General features: G+C 44.1%; 1 protein-coding gene and 1 long non-coding RNA gene across 2 annotated transcripts; one reads left to right on the forward strand and one right to left on the reverse strand.

The window, feature by feature from the left end:
• The first annotated feature begins 4,473 nt into the window (after window positions 1–4,473).
• LOC117890734 lies at window positions 4,474–5,347 on the forward strand. The gene is made up of 2 exons (XR_004648596.1): window positions 4,474–5,155; window positions 5,251–5,347. It is a non-coding gene; the product is annotated as an uncharacterized LOC117890734 (long non-coding RNA).
• Window positions 5,348–16,329: 10,982 nt separating this feature from the next.
• On the reverse strand, window positions 16,330–17,435 carry LOC117890731 (lambda-crystallin homolog). Its single transcript, XM_034795785.1, has 2 exons — window positions 16,981–17,435; window positions 16,330–16,924 (listed from the first exon to the last, which is right to left on the reverse strand). The coding sequence occupies exons 1-2, from the start codon at window positions 17,401–17,403 to the stop codon at window positions 16,388–16,390; spliced, it is 960 nt and encodes a 319-aa protein (XP_034651676.1). The 5' UTR covers window positions 17,404–17,435; the 3' UTR covers window positions 16,330–16,387.
• Between the last annotated feature and the right edge of the window lie 1,681 nt (window positions 17,436–19,116).

Raw genomic sequence — 19,116 nt, forward strand, 5'->3', positions numbered from 1 at the left:
ATTGGTTTTGGGATTTCCATCGAAGAAACCACCAATACTCCTGGCAATCGTTCTGCACAGCGTTCAGACAAAGATTCGACGACCAGAAAGATGATTTTGACCTATGGGAAATGATCAGAAAACGACAGCAGAGGGAAAATGAACCCTTCGAAGATTTTCAGACAGCGATTGAAAAGTTAGTGGCTCGACTTTCACACGGGATAAGTGAACTCAAAATGATCGATATTCTTAAAAGGAATGCCAAAAGTGCTCTTCGATACGAGCTTCTGCATTTAAAAATTCAGAATAGAAGTGAGTTGAGGGAGGAAGTGAAGAAGCATGAACATTTCTGTAAAGAAGCAGGAAACTTTCTGCCGCGAAGTCGAGTAACTAGACCCAATGTGTCGGAAATGCAGAGCGATGACGAAGAACTCGAAGAGGATAGTATCTCCGAGATACGTCGCAAACGGTTTGTCTGTTGGAATTGTGACAAGACCGGTCATAGGTTTGAAGACTGCGTTGCGGAACGACGCATCTTCTGTTATGGTTGCGGGGCGAAAAATACTTTTAAGCCAAAGTGCGAGAAATGTAATCCATCGGAAAACCGCAAACAGGATGCGCAAACCAGCACCAGTTTGTCGCATCCGACAACGAAGACCGATTAAAAGAAGTGGTTTTCCAAGAAAACTCTTCCAACCCGAATTTCAGAAGAGCTCTCTCTGAGAGGTCCTTGGCGGACGCCCAAACTCAGACGGAGGAGATAGATATAGAATGTAGCAGTATACACTCAGATAAGCTAGAATTTAAGTATCAGCCTAAAAGATCGACCATTAGATTAAGACAATTCTGGGCTTCTGTAAAAAGTGTTCGAAAGAGACTTGTCTCCTCGATCCTAATGAGCTCCGATAGCAGGTTATTTGTAGAACTAAGTATAGATACACAAAAATTCATGGCATTGTTAGATTCAGGGGCTACAATAAGTTGCCTTGGAAATGAAGCTGCTAAGTCTTTCGCAGACCACGCCAAGGCGAAAAAATGTTCCGGAAATATTCGAACGGCCAATAATGAATCTTGTAGAGTCATAGCAAAAATCACCATTCCCATAACCTTCCGCGGTCAAACTAAAGACATTGAATTCTTTATAATACCTGCGTTGAAACAAAATGTTTACTTAGGAATAGATTTCTGGAAAGAATTTGGTCTTTTGACGAGTTTGTTAAGCGACCGATCGGTAGTACAGGAACTAGACGTAGGAAGTGAATCCAAGGTATCGGAATCGCCACCGTTACATCATCTAAGCGAAGACCAGAAGGTTAGGTTAGAGTCCGTGATCAATTCCTTTCCATCGTTCGAAAAGGAAGGATTAGGTCGCACTAGCGCTATTCAACATACGATTGAAATGATACCCGACCGACCGGTTAAACAGCGCCATTGGCCTATATCACCTGCAAAGGAAAGGTTAATGTTTGAGGAAGTGGAGAAAATGCTTGCCCTAGATGTTATAGAAGAATCAAACAGTTCTTGGAGTAGCAATTGCGTTTTAGTTAAGAAAGGAACGAAAAATCGACTATGTTTGGACTCACGAGAAATTAATAAAAACACCCGCAAAGATGCCTACCCTTTACCACATATTGATGGCATTCTTAGTCGACTACGCCAGCCAAATATATTACGGGACTTGACATGAAACATGCATACTGGCAAATTCCATTAGAGGAAAAAAATCTCGACATTATACAGCCTTTACTATCCCCAATAGACCACTTTACCAGTATAAGGTAATGCCGTTTGGATTAACCAACGCCGCTCAGACCTTATGCCGACTTATGGACCAGGTGATACCTGCCCATCTACGGAATCGGGTATTCGTCTATTTGGACGATTTACTTGTGCTCTCCGATGACTTCGATTCGCACATGTTGCTGTTGCTTGAGGTAGCGATGCATTTGCGTAAGACAAACCTTACAATCAATATAGCCAAGTCAAACTTTTGTATACGGGAGATAAAATACTTGGGATTCATAATTGGTTACGGTCAGTTAAAAACGGACCCGGGTAAAATTAGATCTATAATTGAGTTCCCCATTCCTAAAACTGTAAAACAGCTACGAAGATTCCTTGGGATGGCAGGATGGTACCGACGCTTTGTCGTCGATAACTATGCCACCGTCAGCTTTCCGTTAACCGAACTACTGAAAAAGAATCATACGCTTAACTGGAACGCTTCAGCGGAAGTTGCTTTCAATAAACTTAAGTCCTGTTTGACATCTGCTCCAATCTTAGCCACTCCTGATTTTGAGAAACCATTTTTATTAGTATGTGATGCAAGCACCTTTGGTCTAGGCTGCGTATTAGCCCAATTAAATGAGGAAGGGATAGAGTTACCTATAGCTTTTATGTCCGAAAAACTTTCTAAGGCACAACGAAACTACTCTGTTACCGAACTCGAGTGCTTGGCTGTGATTAAAGGAATAAAAAGTTTAGAGCCTATGTCGAAGGACAGGAGTTTCAAGTCATAACTGACCACGCATCGCTTCAATGGCTTATGAGGCAAAAAGATTTGTCAGGTCGCTTGGCTCGATGGGCTATAAAATTACAGGGATTTAATTTCCAAATTTCACATCGGAAAGGGTCCGAAAACGTAGTAGCGGACGCGTTGTCACGTCAAGATGAACCAGAGGTTAAAGAACTAAATGCTAATGGACCCATAGTAGACCTCACTTCTATTGAGTTTAAGTCAAAAGAGTACATGGATCTAATGGAACATGTAAGGTTAAACAGACTTAAGTTGCCCGACTTGAAAATCGAAGATGATTTGGTATATAAAAGAACCGAACCCTGTTCGGGTGACGCCTTAGCAGATACGCAATCGTGGAAGCTTTGGGTTCCGTCCGGCCTTACCAACGATATTATTTCCCGTGCTCATGACCCTCCAAACGCTTCACACAGCGGTATTGGTAAGACAATCGAAAAAGTGAAAAGGTATCTATTTTGGCCAAAGATGGTAACACAAATACGAGCATATGTGTCAAAATGTGACGTTTGTCACCAGACCAAAAGCGCTAATGTCGTATTAAGACCTCCTATGGGGAAACCAATGGTTTCCGAACGGCCTTTTCAAAAGCTTTATCTGGATTTACTGGGGCCGTACCCCCGATCCAAACAAGGTAATATTGGAATGTTGATAATCGTGGACCACAACACCAAATTTCATTTCTTATGTCCACTCAAGAAGTTTACCTCAAGTAAGGTGTGTGAGTTTTCTGGAAAATGTGGTGTTTTGTACTTTCGGGGTGCCTGAGACTATACTCACCGATAATGGGTCACAATTTGTCTCAGGGAATTTCAAGTCGTTTCTTACCCGATTCGGGGTAACTCACCGATGCACGGCAATATACTCACCACAAGCCAATGCCAGTGAACGGTTAAACCGATCTGTGTTAGCGGCCATTAGAGCGTACATCGGCAAAGACCATAGCGATTGGGACCGAAAGTTACCCGAAATTAGCGCGGCACTACGGGCCAATATCCATCGAAGCACTGGATATTCGCCATACTTTCTGGCGTTTGGCCAAAATATGGTTCTTAACGGAAAGGATTATGAACTGCTTAGACGTCTACATCTCCTGGCTGATGACACTAGAGTCCATTATCCAGATGTTATACAAGTGTGTCGGCAGGCCGCTCAGAAAAAGGTAGCAGAATCTCACGAACAGAATGCAGAGAAATATAATTTAAGAAGCCGTGTCCGTCAACTCAACATTGGAGACGACGTGTATGCCCGAAATTTTTGTCAAAGTAATGCTATAAAAAAGTTCAGCGCTAAGTTGGCACCCGTGTTTATACCAGCCAAAGTTATTCGTCGAGTTGGGACCACGTATTACAAATTAATTAGCATAGGAAAAGCTAGTAGCCTACCACCTAAACGATAATCAGTTTAAATCTTAAGAGATCGCCTTCTTCAGTTGAAGTCTCACTGTAAGAACACTTTCGTCTTCAACTGTGGTGTAGGGGCCGAAAGTAGGGAGATAGCATAGAGCATCACTAATAAACATATTCGGTAGCGCTTATAAGTGCATTCCGAAAGAGAACTCCGAAAGTGGATCGTAAGCGCAAGCTTTACGCCGAGCTTACGAAAGAGAGTCGCTGCAGTGTTAGCACATGCAAGCGAGAGCGGCGCTTATCTTAAAAAAGAGAGTTAGGTAGCGTGAGCATAGAAGTTGCCCTTGACGTTTGACCGAAATTCCACTCAATTCAGCGAAAGATCATACGATTGTCCCGTTAAAGCTCGCAAACATCATCCGATCTATGAGCTTTATGTTCTGTACAGCCTAATTTAACTTGGATGAGTTTCGCTTGAGTTAATAGCAAAGAGTCGATCAACGAAAAGAGACGTGATTGTGTCAAGCAATATATATATATATATACATATATATATGTACATAACCTACATATAGCTTACGCATTTCCTCGTGGTGAAATTTTTGTGCAAAAACCGTTTATTCTGAGAAATCTCTGTGGATCGGTGCTAGTACCAAGCGTGAATAATAATTAACCAAGGTATGTGGGCCGTAGGCTACAACAAGTGATCGGTTTAATTTATGTGAATTAAGTTTATAGGACAGAGGTCAGGAGCCCGTTCCGTCGTTGCAGCCTGAGTGCGCATAAGTACATAGACGGGGTGCTCCACGAGAGGAGTATCACCGAAGTGATCCTCCAACCTAAAAGGGGTACCCTTCGACCCCCCTCTACTGACGGAAACGCTGAGCACCGAAAACCTCTGACTTGGGTCAACTTTATTGAGGCGTAGCAACCCTTAGGAAGCCCAGTGCAAAAGGGGGCGCCTCGGAAACTTTATTCAACTCCAGTGAGAAGACCAGTTTGTCGCGCACTGTAGTGCCAATGTAAGCTGCAGCTTGACCTGCAGTCGGATGTTCCCCACTTAAGCCCAGTGTGAAGAAGACCAGAACATTGGGCGTGATTTTTGACGGGCATGCCTACAGAGTAGCCGCCGCCGACGCTACAGAAAGATGTCCGTAGTTGCTCTGTGTTAACTTACACATTTTCGGGATTTGAGTTAATATGCCTTTTTAAGGCCAATTCTCTGACGGAGATATATAGATATGTATTTTTTTTTTGAGCATCGGGAATTATGAGTGTTGGTAGAAAAGAGTGGGTATGAGACCTTAAAATAATTAAATGAAATTACTAAGTCGTACTTGCATGTACGCTCGTGTGCATATATTGTTAATACCTTCTATTTTTCCCCAGAAACCAGCACCTACGTCATCCATGAGCTCATCGATTACGAAAGGAGTAAGGGTTTTAAAATATCAAAACCAAACGAAAACTGTGAGTTTGTAAACTTGACACTATATGTGCACTGAGTATAAATGTAACCTGCGTGTTACTAAATTATTTGATTTAAACCTTTATAATCATTACCATAATGGGTTAACACCTCTCGCCCCCCTTTATTCTATTACCCGCCTATGATTCTTAGTCTCTTTACATGCTACGGCTCACACATTCATATATATATAAGGTCGTAGAATCTTGAATTCTAAAATAAACTAAAATAAGTAAATATTTTTTTAAGTGGGCTAGACTGCCAGAAAAATGAATTCATCCGTAGATTAAGAAAATTTTGGAAGATATTGAATATTAATAATAGGAAACCATGGAAATATATCTGAAAGTCTTTGTTTTGAAACCCATTTATAATATGTTCTAAATTCGAATGTCAGTCCTTAGCCAAGCAAGGTCGAAGTGGTAGGATGAAAACTGCCTGATTGTTTTAGGGTCTATACGGTATGATTTACCTGTATGACATAGGCTGGGTGGGTAAAGAAGAGGGATTCTCGACGACACCTGAGTTTCCCGTGCTTTGAATAGAGTAGTTGAGATCACCATTCTCCTTTTTTTTTTTAACAAATACTTGATCCATTTTCCATACCTTCAGTCCAGTTTAACCTGTGTTCTGCTTTTGATTTTTGATTCTTTTTAAATGTGCACCTAAAATATTATGCGAGTGTGTGTCAGTACTTAACATAGGAGAGAGTAGAACGAACCCCGACAATCCGGCGAGCTTAGCTAGAGCATAGCTAGAGGTGCACGCGAAATCTCCTGGTACTAGTTTGGGTAAAAATACATATATCCCACACCTGCACGCTACAGTGTCCCCGTCCGTCCTTCCATTGTGTGTGTGTGTCTGCGTACGCCGCTCGCATAATCAATTATGCTTTGCATTGGGTCCAAAGTTGTGTAAACTTGGCAATTTATTTGCACCGGAAACTCAACTCAACATAAATCAAACTAATTTCTCCTGGGATTTTTCAACGCAAGTTTCCACGTGTCTCCTTTCACCCTCATCCTCCCCCTCTCGCTCCTCTCGCTCCACAGCTCCACAGCTCCTGTCATTCGTTATTGTTGGTCACGTGTTTATCCAGAGAATGGGATGATGCTTAGGGTGGAAGCATGGAAAATTGAATTTGTCGCGAAGTGTTGAATAATTTGAGGCACATTGTGCGTCTAATTGGCCAGGTCCAATAAGGATAAAAGTGAAAGCCCCCAAAGAAATCAGGCAAACAATAGAAAAACAACTCACGGATACTCTGACATAGAAGCCCAGAGTTACTTTTATATTTATATTTATATTCATACTTAGCTTTCTTTGCTGTATTTCAATACCGCTGATCAGAGCTAATAAGCAGCTAACGTGAGTCTCAAACAACTCAAGGATTAAAGAGAGATCATTTAAGCTTCGCGATGCTGTTGGTTTAAGGTACAATACTCATATTTCGATAATAGCTAGAGCTTTCTTCTCTTTCCTTAGGTGAGTGAACAGCAGGTAAGACAGACTGCCAAGCCTTACCGCTGTCATGTAAAATATTAAAACAACACACAAGAACGCCATAGAACGATTTTCTTCACTCAACTCTCTTTAGAGGCGAAACAGCCCTCAACTCTTAGGTACGGCTCTGCCCGCCTCCCCTGGCCTAGAGCTGCTCAAACAATCTCCTCATCAGCCGCATCCTCGAAACCCACCACAGAGCCAGCATCGTCGTCAACAACATCAGCGGCTCCTTGTTGCGGGTTCACGGCTCGCGGCGCTTCTGCAGAGCTCATGCACACGGGCACCTGCCCTGTGCGTCTCCTGTCGCACACCTGGCAAATTGAAAATGTTTGCTGCTGCGGCAAGAGTCTGCAAAGTTTTCGAATCGAGATTGCACTTTCCCGTAACGACGATGCTGATGATGTTGATGTGGGGGGCCTAAACACGAGGTTGATGCTGATTTTCGGCTAATAACTGCGACCCATGAGGCAAACATTTGCATAATTATCAATCAAGTGCGCCACCTAAGATGAAAACATTAACAATTTCTGAATATGCTCAAAAATGTTTACACTGTAAAATGTCTGCGCATCAAGAATATCTTCTTTTCTGCTTATCTTGTAGAGAGTTGTATAACTTGTATAACTAGAGTTTTTGGATTTTTTGTTGTTGTTATTTAATGGCAACAGCTGTGTTCCCCGACATTAATTCTCATTTTAATCTATTAATATTATACGCTGGATTTTTTCAAGTATTTCGATTCGCAAACAATATTCAGCATGTCAGTTTTTTTTGTACTTTCTGTACTTTAATATGCATGTACATATGTATGTACATATGTGTGTGTGAGTGGGATGGTTTATTAAAATCATAAATCTGCATTAAGTGCTGTACTATAATAGCCTCTGTCTGTTTGTGTGTGCTCCTCCTCCAAGGCAACGCATTTTTCATGCTTTTTAGCCGTTCATAAATTTATTGTTTGGTGGCTCGGCTCGGCTCGTTCGTCTCTTTTTTAATAAACTCCTCGTCCGCCCCCCTCCGTTTCCGGCCAGGCTCTCTGTCTCTCTCTCTGCTAAGCTAGATCCTGGCAGGGCTTATGCACTGAAAGCGTCCTTTATTTAGCTTGCTGAAAAAAGTGTGTGCGGAATGATTAAAAACCACTTTAATACATCTTCTTTGTCGCATTTGCCTGCCACTCCAAGAAGAGGGTGGAAAGCGGGGGGCCACCATGAAAGCCTTCGTTGAGGGAGAGGCGAAGCCTTTGGATTGCGGTTGGGCAGAGTGCACCAGGAAAACGGGTTAAAATCCGTATAAAAAGAGAGTGACACAAGCAGAGCCAAAAACCCACTCATTTTAAAAATCAGACAAAAACTCAGTTGGGGTATTTTTACACATTTTAATTCTCTTCAATCAGCGATATATTGAGAGTCCAGGATTAATTAGTGAAGTCCAATCGAATCCTGTAGCGACTTGTCTCACAGCCGCAGCTCCCACGATAGTAGCGCCCAATAAAGCACAAACGACGACCAAATGCCATGTGTAACTGAGACTTTTCATATTGCTGATGAACTGCCAGCAGTCAGCCAAGTGAGATTCACTTTAATAGACTCCAATAAGGGGAGGACGGTACTTCCCAGATGACAGATGATGACTGCAGAGCGTTATCTGTGGCGCAACATCGCACCCAAGGGGATTTTCACTAGCCGGAAGTGATTACATGCGATTTATCAGCTAAATAAAGGTTTGCAAAGTCCTCTAAAACAGCAATCGGAACCCCACAGGCTGTGAGGGTACCTTTGGGTAATGATTGCTTCGGCATACTGGAATATATTCAGTAGAAATTTGCTTGCTTGTAACAGCAAAAAACACATCAAAAATTCCGAATTACACAGAATGGCGCATAGTGCGTGGCATACACATAGCAGAGGTCAATTGCTAGTGCGTAAATACTCGAAACATTTAGAAACCACAATTGCTGTTCTGGCAATGGGCGAGGAACAAGCAACTTTTCATTTTTACTGGCACTTACTGGTCCCGCTTTTGGGTCCTGCCCTGCCCCAGATCCACAGGCTGCAGCTGCAGCTTCATCCTCCACCCGCGTATGTATCCTTGCGCTCAACCATTCAACCGCATCCTTCCTCTCGTGTCCACAGCATAGCACATCACAGCACAGCACAGCCCAGCAGCTGTAAATGCATTCTGAGGTTAATGCTCGCAGTCAGAGTGCCACCCCGTCCCGTCCCGTCCCGTCACAGCCCGACCCAGAGTTCGGTTTATAAACTTGCCCCAACATTTCGGTCCTGTCCTGACAGAACGAGTACGTACATACGTAAGAGTAGGTTTGGCAGCAGAATTTCCTTTCTTTCCAGCAGCTCAACTTTCATGCAGCTGCACTTTTCACCCCCGCCCCAATGCACTGTGAAGTGAGGCGGATGTAATGCGATTTTAATACAGATTTCCTCCCCAGATTCGACTCCCCATTGGCCACAGCCTGGACGAAGTCTGTCATGTCGCAGTTGTGGCAGTACTGCTTCGGAGTGTATGGCTATAATTTATAAACCTTTAACTGTTTATTTGCTGGCCTTCTGGCTGCCTGACGAGCGTTGTCCACATTTTAAGCTGCTTAACTGCTTTGATCATTTTCGTTTGATTCCAGGGCAATCGAATAATTAGTTTCCGTCCCAGAAGATTTCAATTAGAAAGATTGGTTTTGGGAAGTAGGAAAATAATTAATTTTGCAAGTTTTGGAATATTTGCTAGTAAATAAACAAAGGAGAATCCAAATTGAGGTTATACTATATCTATGATATATTTCCATAGCTGTGGCCCCTTGTTTCAGTTGCTTTTATGTTGTGAGGGGCGACTAAACATTTAATATGCACAACCCGGACAATGAAACTCTGATGCCAGTGTGTGTGACTCTTCATGCTTTTGCAATCCTATTAAAGTATCAGACAATCTAATCAACGACAGGCGGCAGCTCAAAAACCGCGCACGTCCCCCGTGCCGCACACGCGCTAAATGTTGCCAAAAAAAAAAGTACGACCACAGACGAGACGAGTCGTGTCCAGGAGTCGAATCAAATGTCCTACCCACAGAGAGACAAAGTGAGTGAGATAGATAGAGAGATAGAGTGGGCTGTGGGTTGCGTGTGGGTGTACAGGAGACTCGCAATTGTTGATGCCAAGACTGCTTGTTGACAGCACCCAGCACCCACTCCACTCACGACCACGCTCCGGATCCCCCAGTCTTAACCATTTGGTCTACGAGTACAACTAAACACGCAGATAGACAGGCAGATAGCAGATAGCATCCACTACAACAACAATAGCACAAGAATGGCAGCGACAACACTGGCAACAAACAACAATCGCATTACAAGGCAAAATGTCCAGTAAAACAGGCTGAAGACAGAGAGGGAGATGGAGCCGAGCACTTGAGCATAGGGGCAGGGGCACAGGCAGGCGGCAAAGACAGTAAAGATGGTTCCCATTTGACAGACCGGAGATGAGCGCGTGAGCGGCTCCAACTATCGCAAAGTGAAGAAGAGAAAGCACAAAATATAAAATAAAATAAAATAAAGTTAAAGAACTGTTGGTAAATCCTTTGTTTAAAGACTTTCTACCAATCTATCAAACTACATTTAAAACTGTCGGATTAGGGTCATCGTTGGTGTGTCGGAGAACTTGGAACTTGGACTTCCGGTCACGTTGCCAACTCTGATGGTTGTATCTGACTGCTGCCGCCTGACTTCGTCTGCCATTGTTGGTTTGGTTCTGTACGGTTTGGTTTGGTTTGGTCTGCGTCAGTTTTATTTGAATACACTTAAGTGTGTTGCGGTGTGGCAGGGAGCCGTTTCGAGAATTTCCAATTGAAAATCACTTCAAGTTTAATTTGATTGCCGCTCCGGCTGCTGGGCGAAGTCAACAGTTTGAGGTGCTGTAGATGGCTCTCGATTTTAATCACATTTCGTCCAGGCATTAATATTGATGAAAACTGGTTCTGTTCTGCATAAATTATCTTATTTGGGTTTTTTTGCGATCCATCAAACTCTTCAACATGTGGCTGTCGACCAACGACCAAAGACCAATGTGGCCAATTCAGGGAACTTTTCCTTTAGTTTTCAGCCGGACGGAGTTTCATTACTTGATTATATCCACTTTCAGGGATTCAGGGCAAACGAAATGGAATCGCAAAGGAGAAAAAAAAGAGAGCCAAAGGGTATGCGGCCTCGCACACGAGAGTCGAGAGAGGGTAATGCAATCAAGAAAGCAAAATGAATTTGCGCGTTTCCGTCTGTGAGGAATTCGAAATACCCTTTTGCAGTCCCATAGTCGTTGCCAACTTTCTTTTAGCTCTTGCCACATCCAAGAACATGTATGGGGGAGTGTGCGGTCTTTACGGCACAATGATGATGAACACATTATGACTTTGCCTTTCCCCCGGCCCAACCCACAGCACACACATTCCAGGTAAGCGTATGAAGAAGCAACAAAAATTGGATTTTCATTATTTACAGCATATTGCACACCCACAAACAGAGCAATGTCCTCGCCCTGGTCATCCAGGACTATCGTATGTCGATAGGCACACTATGTACATAAGAGTACGGACATACGTACATACATACATGCGCACTCGTATATCGCTTTCCTTTTGCCTGTAGCGTGGCGTATACGCAATCACAAATAAAGGACCTTTTAAAAAAAAAGATGAAGCGGAAAGGAAGAGCGATCCGGAGACAGACTGACAGACAGAATGGACCCTTTGGGCTAGGAAATTAATTAAATTAAGTCAACGAAAAGTGAAACGCCAGACACGCACCCAACCTACACATACTCCCTCCCTCTCCCTCTGCCTCCCACTCTCCCACTCGTTTTCACCGGGCTAGCAGGAAGCCCTGCAGCCCGCAGTACACACCACACTCTTTGACATCCATCGCTGGCTCCTCCCTCATCACTTTCTGATGTGCCGTCGTCAGCCGCGATAAGCCCGCTTCGTTATAATCCTAATTAAATATTTAGGTTCACTCCATGGCTGTATTTACTCGGCTTCCCGTTCCTCTGCTCTTGACGACATCTCTCTAGCATCTCTCTAGCATCTCCTTTATATACGATAAAGCTGCGCTCTGGGGACAGGACAAGGGCAAGGGTTAATTGCATTAGAGTTATGACAATTGACAGCGAATTTGACTTTGTTGCCAGCAAGCAGAAAGCAGCAAAGCAGCAATGGCAAAGCAAACACGAAATCTGATTGCGAAAATCAACTCAAATAAACTCGGAGACACTAATTAGATAAAACGAGAGTTCTCGTGCGCTCTCCACACATAACCAGATCCAAGAGGCAGCATGGAGTGCATAGAGACTGCCATCAAGTACAGTTGTGTACAAGAAAGCTCGACAAAGCGAAAAGAAATTAACAAATTAAATAGTGAGAAATTAAATCTTATCATTTTTAAGGCTATTTTGTGCATGAGCTGGCAATTTGCTGATTTATCTCACGCTTATTCCCGTACAAGTGCTGAAGTGATTCAAAAAGTATTCAAAAATAAACAAAATTTAATGCAGTTAAGTGCTGTCAAGCCTGTTGAATTTTTTGCATCATTTTTAACCTTATTAAAGCAATGCCAATTAAATAATCTTACTATTGCTAAGCACCAAATGCTGTCTCGCTTCTCTTGCAATGTTAAGAAACCTCTGAAAGACCTTCAGGAATGCTAGACTTTTTGATCCCTTCTTTTCCCGAGCACTTCTTGTCTCATCCTACGAGCTTCGGAGTTTCGTCTAGGGGTCTGGAGCCGTTGAGACAGAGCGCAATTTGTTTTAATCAACAAAGTCAAAAAAGTGGGGGCACGTAGATCTACATTCTGTGAGAAATTAAATAAACTTTGTGCTGGCCAAACAATTTGCCCCACGTCCTCCTCCGAAATGTCTGCGGTTTTGACCGCCGCACGACGGACGCATCAGACACTAAGAGAGGAGTAACAAAAACGCTGACGGGCCTCGCTCAAAGGACAAGGGTTCCAGGCAATACTAGGACTAGGAGTCGGACGTGCCGGCTCTTCCAGGGAAAGCAACATTCCACTTGCAACAACCACAGCCCCCAAGCTGTGAAGCATCCTTTAAAGCAGTTTAATAATGCAACCAACTCTGGGCGCAATTATTTCCTGAACGCACACAAATTTGTCATAATAGAGTGACCGGACAAATGCCTCGATAAGACCAGATTTAATATGTTCGGCAGATAAATGAAAATTCCAATGTAGAACATAAAGGCATTGATTTATTGGCCAGGCCACAACAATGCCACAGACAAATAACACAATCGTAGCTGGCCCAAAGAAAATATTTTGTTGGCAGGAAATGTTCCTTAGACTCTACCAAATATCGCATCACACGTGGCCAGCATTTTGCTTTATCCTTTTACTAAAATTGTGGTAGACAGATAGAAAGATGTTTAGAGTTTCATACTCTACGGCTGCTGCATAGTGTATACGTATTTCGGTGGCTTTAATCCAACCTTTGAGCCATGGCTCTTGTTTTGATGTATTTATTGTGTTGTCCATTGTGTGCCATCCATAAAGCAAATTGAATTTGGTGCGGCGGTGTAAAAACTGCCACTGAGGTCGATCAAGATAAATGTCAGCGGTAGAGCGATGGAGAGCTGAAGTCGACATGGGAATGAAATTGGAAATGGGAAAGGCAGCTCTCAAATAGGGCCAGGAGTCAGGTCATTGTTTGCTCTGGTTTAGCTGCCTTTTGCCTCTTGGCTTGTGGCTCTGATTCCAGTTTGGAGCATTTGAAATGGTCAAATTAAATGAATTCCAATCGATTGTCTTGTCTACCACACCGCCCACTTGATAAATGGCAGAGGCTAAGGCCAAGTGATGATGTGGTGGTGGTGCTGGGGGAAGGCCTCACCGATAGGAATCCCATCGCATCGCCTACCTTGGTCTAGTCCCCGCCTCAGCGCCTAATCTTTGACATCTTCATTCAAAGGGTCTGATTATTTATTTATCATCGTCTCAGGCTTCCGCTCTTACTTGGAATGTAATGAATCAAATCGAATCGAATCGTATCGGGTCGGCCTTGGAGCGGCTCAGTTGGGATCGGATAGGGTCTGTCGGTTCGCATCAACTTTTGTACGCTTCGAGGCGTAAATGTTTTATGGCATGATTTATTGTGCTCCACTGCCTGTCAGCGGGGGGGCATGTCCCTCCTCCACTAGCCCCTCCGGTCAGCAAGCACTGTCCTCATTTGTTGTGTTTCATGTAGGTCTGGTTGGGAAAACACATCATATCGATTGTTAACAACTCACAGAACACGAACAACTGACAGAACCAATGAAAAATTGTTATTTTTTCACGTTATCTGCTTGTTTGCTGGACCTTTCTCGTAATAGGATGTCTGGCAGGAGGGATTGCACCTCACTGAGGTGAGGATAATTAATGAATAGCGTTGGAGGAACTGAGTTTTTTTTCTGTGTTTTCCTTTGTTCAATTAGTTGGCTCTGATTGTGTCAGAATTGGACCACAGGATTTGCTTTAATAATGTCAACCCAGCGAGTCCTCTACTGATCCATAATGATAGTCTGAAGTTTTCTACAGAGTGCGAACCCGACGGGAAGAGCCTCTTGAATTAATTTCATTAATTACTTTGATTACTGGACGTTAATTACATGCACCCTGCCACACCGAGACCCAACCCTGTCTCTGTCTGTCTGCTCTCCCTCTTCTCCTACACATTTCTCCTACCGATGCGACCATTAAAAATACCCAAATGAAATTGGGCGTGAAACAATGCATTTCCTCCTTTTCCCGCCCACCAATCCAATGCACATGGCTTCCGTCCGCTTTAAACCCATTTATTTTCCTGTTTCTCTTTTGCTCTCTCTCTGTCTGTCTATCTCTCTGTCTCTCTCTCCGTTCATATATCTCGCCCACTCTGTAGAGTTCAATAAACATTCCCACCTAGCCACAGGACCAGGCCCTAACGTCTGTCGGATCAAACAAAACAAAATGAAAGATAAAAGCAAAAGCAAAAGCAAAAGAAGACAAAATCAAAATGGAGGGGACATTGAAATTGTTGCCTGCCTTCTGTTGTCATTCCATTAATTATGGTTCGTTGTTTTAACTTTTGGCATACCCAACCCACATCCCCCTACAGCATCCCGCCACATTTTTGCCCGTCTGCACATTTCCCAAATACGTCATAACTCTGGCCACACTCTTTTTTTCACACTTTGCGGCTGGCCCTTTTCATGCAGGGTACTCGTGCAGACCCCGCGGCTTACTCTATTCCTGCAAAGGTACATTGCATATGTGGCGAAATGATTTGCGAACCCATAAAGTGTATTTATTTCGATATCTGTCGATGCAGAACCTCTCTTAGACAACTCATCCTTAGTTATGCTTGAGCGGGGTATCTGCTAGTTGCAAGTTATCCACTAAATCGTTCTTACTTTGTTCTCTATGCAATTTTTTGTTGTACCCAACGCCTTTTGTTTGCCCATTAAATGGAGTTGGATGACAGCGCCATGTGCAATAGTCCCAGCATTTACACTCCCATTCCCTGCGAATCCCCACTGGCATTCCAATGAGCGCGCTGGTCTGGGTAATGAATTACTAGCCACATGCTTTTTGTTGCCTGCCCGCTGTCCCATAACAATGACATTGCAGTTTTAAGCCCCAAGCCTCCCCCGCCAACGCCATCAGGATTTCAGGGCCGCAGACGAGACAACGACCTGCGGGGGTGGCCCCAACTCGTACTCCCCTCCTGCGGCTTTAATTGTTATATGGCCATGGTGAGAAATTTTGAACACTTGCCGTTTAAAATTATTAAGAGAGCGGCAGCAGCTGCAGCTGCAGCTCTTTGGGTTTTGCATATAAATTTTACGCATTTTATAAATGCATTGCCCAAATCTAAGGACGAGCGGAGATTCAACGAACTCGTAGATAAATGGAACAAATCAATTAGCGGCTTTAGAGGCAACTGTTGAACATTTAAAGCCATTCAACGTGGTAAATCCTATAATTCTAGAATCTAGATGTACGCAAAAAAAAACCATTAGAGCCATTAAAAGTGCACTATAAATTCCGTTGGTGAAAACAAATCCTGCACTCGGATGAAAATTCTCCACTCAAGCAGCTTCTCTGTGCTGGAAAAAGGGCGAACAATTTGCAATGGAAACTGGCCCGAAATGAAAAATGAGTTAAAGCCGTCAGCATTCATCAGGCCAAGTGCCGAATGACTGGGAAATTGTAATGGCAAAGTGGAAAGGCAAAGAAGAAAGGCGCCAGAGGCAGAGTCAGAGTCAGATTGGGGGGTGGGAAAAAACCGAACTTAATGCTAGAGCGGAAATGTGACACGTTGTACTTGAATGGTTCGCCTGGAGAAACGTTTCCGGTTGCCGCAAAAATTAATTTCATTAATGCACGAAACACGAAGGAGCATCAAGAACGTGGGGAATTGGAGAAGACAGCGGCAAAAGGGAGAGAAGTAAAGTACGAGAAAGCCTTTGCTCTCGATTTGTTACGGGATATTTTAATCAGAGAAAAGCGCACCAATTAGTTTCCTATTCGAATTGCTTCTTCAGCCTGGCCAAATGGATGAGAAAGGCGTCCCGCGTGGCCCGCCTCTGGTCGAGCTCCGCCAGCGGCACCAGCTCCTCACACTGCCTGGCAATCTCCGCCAGCGCCGCTCCCTCTGCTTGGGTGTCTGGCGTGGGTCCATAGGTGGCACTCACGGCAGAGATCTCTGCACCGAAACGCTTGAAGTAGTCAGCAACCCCACCGGGAGCATTCAGATGGGCCGTCTCTAGGGAACCGAGCAGCGCGTAGCGCAAGCCGAGTCCTTGACTCAGCACCCGGTCCACATCCGCCACGCTGAGTATGCCCGATTCGACCAGGCGCCAGACCTCATTGAGTATCGCATACTGGATGCGATTGGTGGCAAAGCCTTCGATTTCGCGCTTCAGCGTGACCGGCCGCTGGCCCAGGCTCAGCATCAGCAGGCGGGTGCGCTCCAAAGCCTCGGCAGTGGTCCAGGGAGCGGGCACAATCTCCACCAGGGGTATGAAGTACGGCGGATTCAGGGGATGGGCCACCAGCATCTGAAAGGCATAAGTAAATGAGTGAAAATATCATCAAAGATATGAAAGCTGCCCACCTGCTGTCGCCTCTGCAGGCCCTCGCTGTACAGGGAAGGCATGAAGGTGCTCGTTGAGCTGGCGACCACAGTGTCGCCTCCCAGCAGACCATCCAGCTGGGAATACAGAGACTTCTTCAGCTGCAGCTGCTCGGGCACGCACTCCTGAATGTGCACAGCATCCCGGACAAGCTCCTCCAGCTGCTGTGTGAACCCTATCAGTGCCAACTGCTCCGACGCCTTCAACTGTCCACGCAGCGCACCCTTCTCCTCGAGACTGTGCAGCTCCTTGTCCAGCTCCTGCTGTGCCGTGACCAGCTGACTCTCCAGAATGTCGTACATCTGCACCGTGTAGCCCGCCGCGGCGAAGAGCATGGCCCAGGCTCTGCCAATGAGGCCGCTACCCACGATCCCAATCTTCTTCTGGACACTCGAGCTGCTCATTCTGAACTGTCGCTTGTCCGCGATCTTTCTGAGTAAAGTCTCGAGTGAAGATTTATCGCCGTTTGGTTCGAGTTCAAGCGGCAGTCACATTGCTCATGTGTCAAATATTGATAATGAATTGTATAATTATGGGAGGAGGTACACTGCGAGAAAGGATTGAAGGCGTAATACATACAGAGAGCTTATTATTTCCTGTTTGGTTTGCTCAAATGATAAGAGACTCTTCCAGATGAGTTGCGCTGACGTTTCATGGCTATGCATCCACGCCAAATCCACTGCCAGAGCTCGGAGAACATACATACATATTTATATATATCTTTGCCTAATCCATTACCAAGGTTGCGTGCTGTGTTTTCTCTTCCTGCCCGCTGAGTGCCAATTAAAATCGGAGTAAAATAAGCCATCATGGAGCACTGTTCCATCATCCATTTCCATTAAATCCGACACACAATCTGGCCTCTCGTAAATACATTTTGTAACTCTTATCAGCCCCTGATTGGATTTTACAATTTGTTAGAAGCCAATTAATTGATAATCCCCTGATTCGTGATTTATTAAAGCGCACACTTTCACTTTCTGCTTGTAAGTGGAGAGTGGAGGGTGTGGGTAGCCGCTGACAAACGCCTGCATGTAATACTTTTATGCATATTTCGCGCATATTTTTCTGACATTGTAAGTGGCTGAGGATGCCAGCAATAAATTATTGAATAAGCACTGCCAGCAACAACAGCAACAGCAGCAGCAGCCCAACAAAGGCGCAAAAAAAAAGGAGACAGAATCAGAAACAGACAAAGACAGAGTGCAGAGCTGGCTGGAGGAGAGAGTCGCTTTCATATGTAAACCACATTAATCATACGCCCCGTTTGCGTTTTCATTTACGCCCCTGACATATGAAAAAATGAAGTATGGTATGCTAGAGTCGATATACGGACTAACTGATACCCGTTTTAGATGCCATCAACTCGGAGACAATCTTCCAAATAACTAGGTGGCAGCTTATACATCCCATATTCCATGGCTATATTTTAGCTCCAACTAATGCTAGTAAAGTTTCTGCCTGAACACAGAACGTATATACACGAACACCTTGTAAAACTACCAAAGAACGTTCACTCGTTCGAATGAATGAAAGAATGAATTACAACTGCAATAACAGAGGCAGAAACAGGAACAAAAGCGGTCACAGTCACAGGCACAGCCGCAGTCACAGGCAGAGAAGCACAGCCCCAGTCACTGTTAGGGAGCTGCCGGGTTAAATCAGCCATGAAATGCCATCTACACCAGCCAGGCCATAAAAATGAAATCACTGACAAAAATAAAATACACTAGAGAAATATATTTATTTATATAGGATTCTCGCATTTCACTTCATTGCACTTAAATGGTTGTTAATAAAAGTGGGAAAATGGAAATCAATGCCAGATGCACAGGGAAAAGCGTCGAAATCGTTTACATTTACGTTTCCAATTGTTCGTTTGCGATGCCAACTCCAATCCTTGCATGCAAAGACGCAACCGTGAACAATTAATTCAATATTGTTTTATCCAATTAAATTTGATATATTGTTGAGATCTGAGATTCTAACTGGGAGTTAAAAGGGTAAATGGTTTGCCGAGTCTCTGAATATGCTGTTCAAATCGTTTTGTGTCACTGCTTCTAATCTAATTAATGTGCCGGGTTTGGTTACCCTTTAGCTGGCCATATGCAGCAGAC

The sequence above is a fragment of the Drosophila subobscura genome, chromosome E (assembly GCF_008121235.1).
Source record: "Drosophila subobscura isolate 14011-0131.10 chromosome E, UCBerk_Dsub_1.0, whole genome shotgun sequence".
Classification (NCBI taxonomy): Eukaryota; Metazoa; Arthropoda; class Insecta; order Diptera; family Drosophilidae; genus Drosophila; species Drosophila subobscura.

Bases quoted from the DNA above. Each gene is read 5' to 3' on its own strand.
- LOC117890731 (XM_034795785.1), bottom strand. From the start codon at position 17,403: ATGAGCAGCTCGAGTGTCCAGAAGAAGATTGGGATCGTGGGTAGCGGC. The intron at 16,925-16,980 runs GTGGGCAGCTTT...TATGCCTTTCAG, and splicing joins GCCTGCAGAGGCGACAGCAG to ATGCTGGTGGCCCATCCCCT.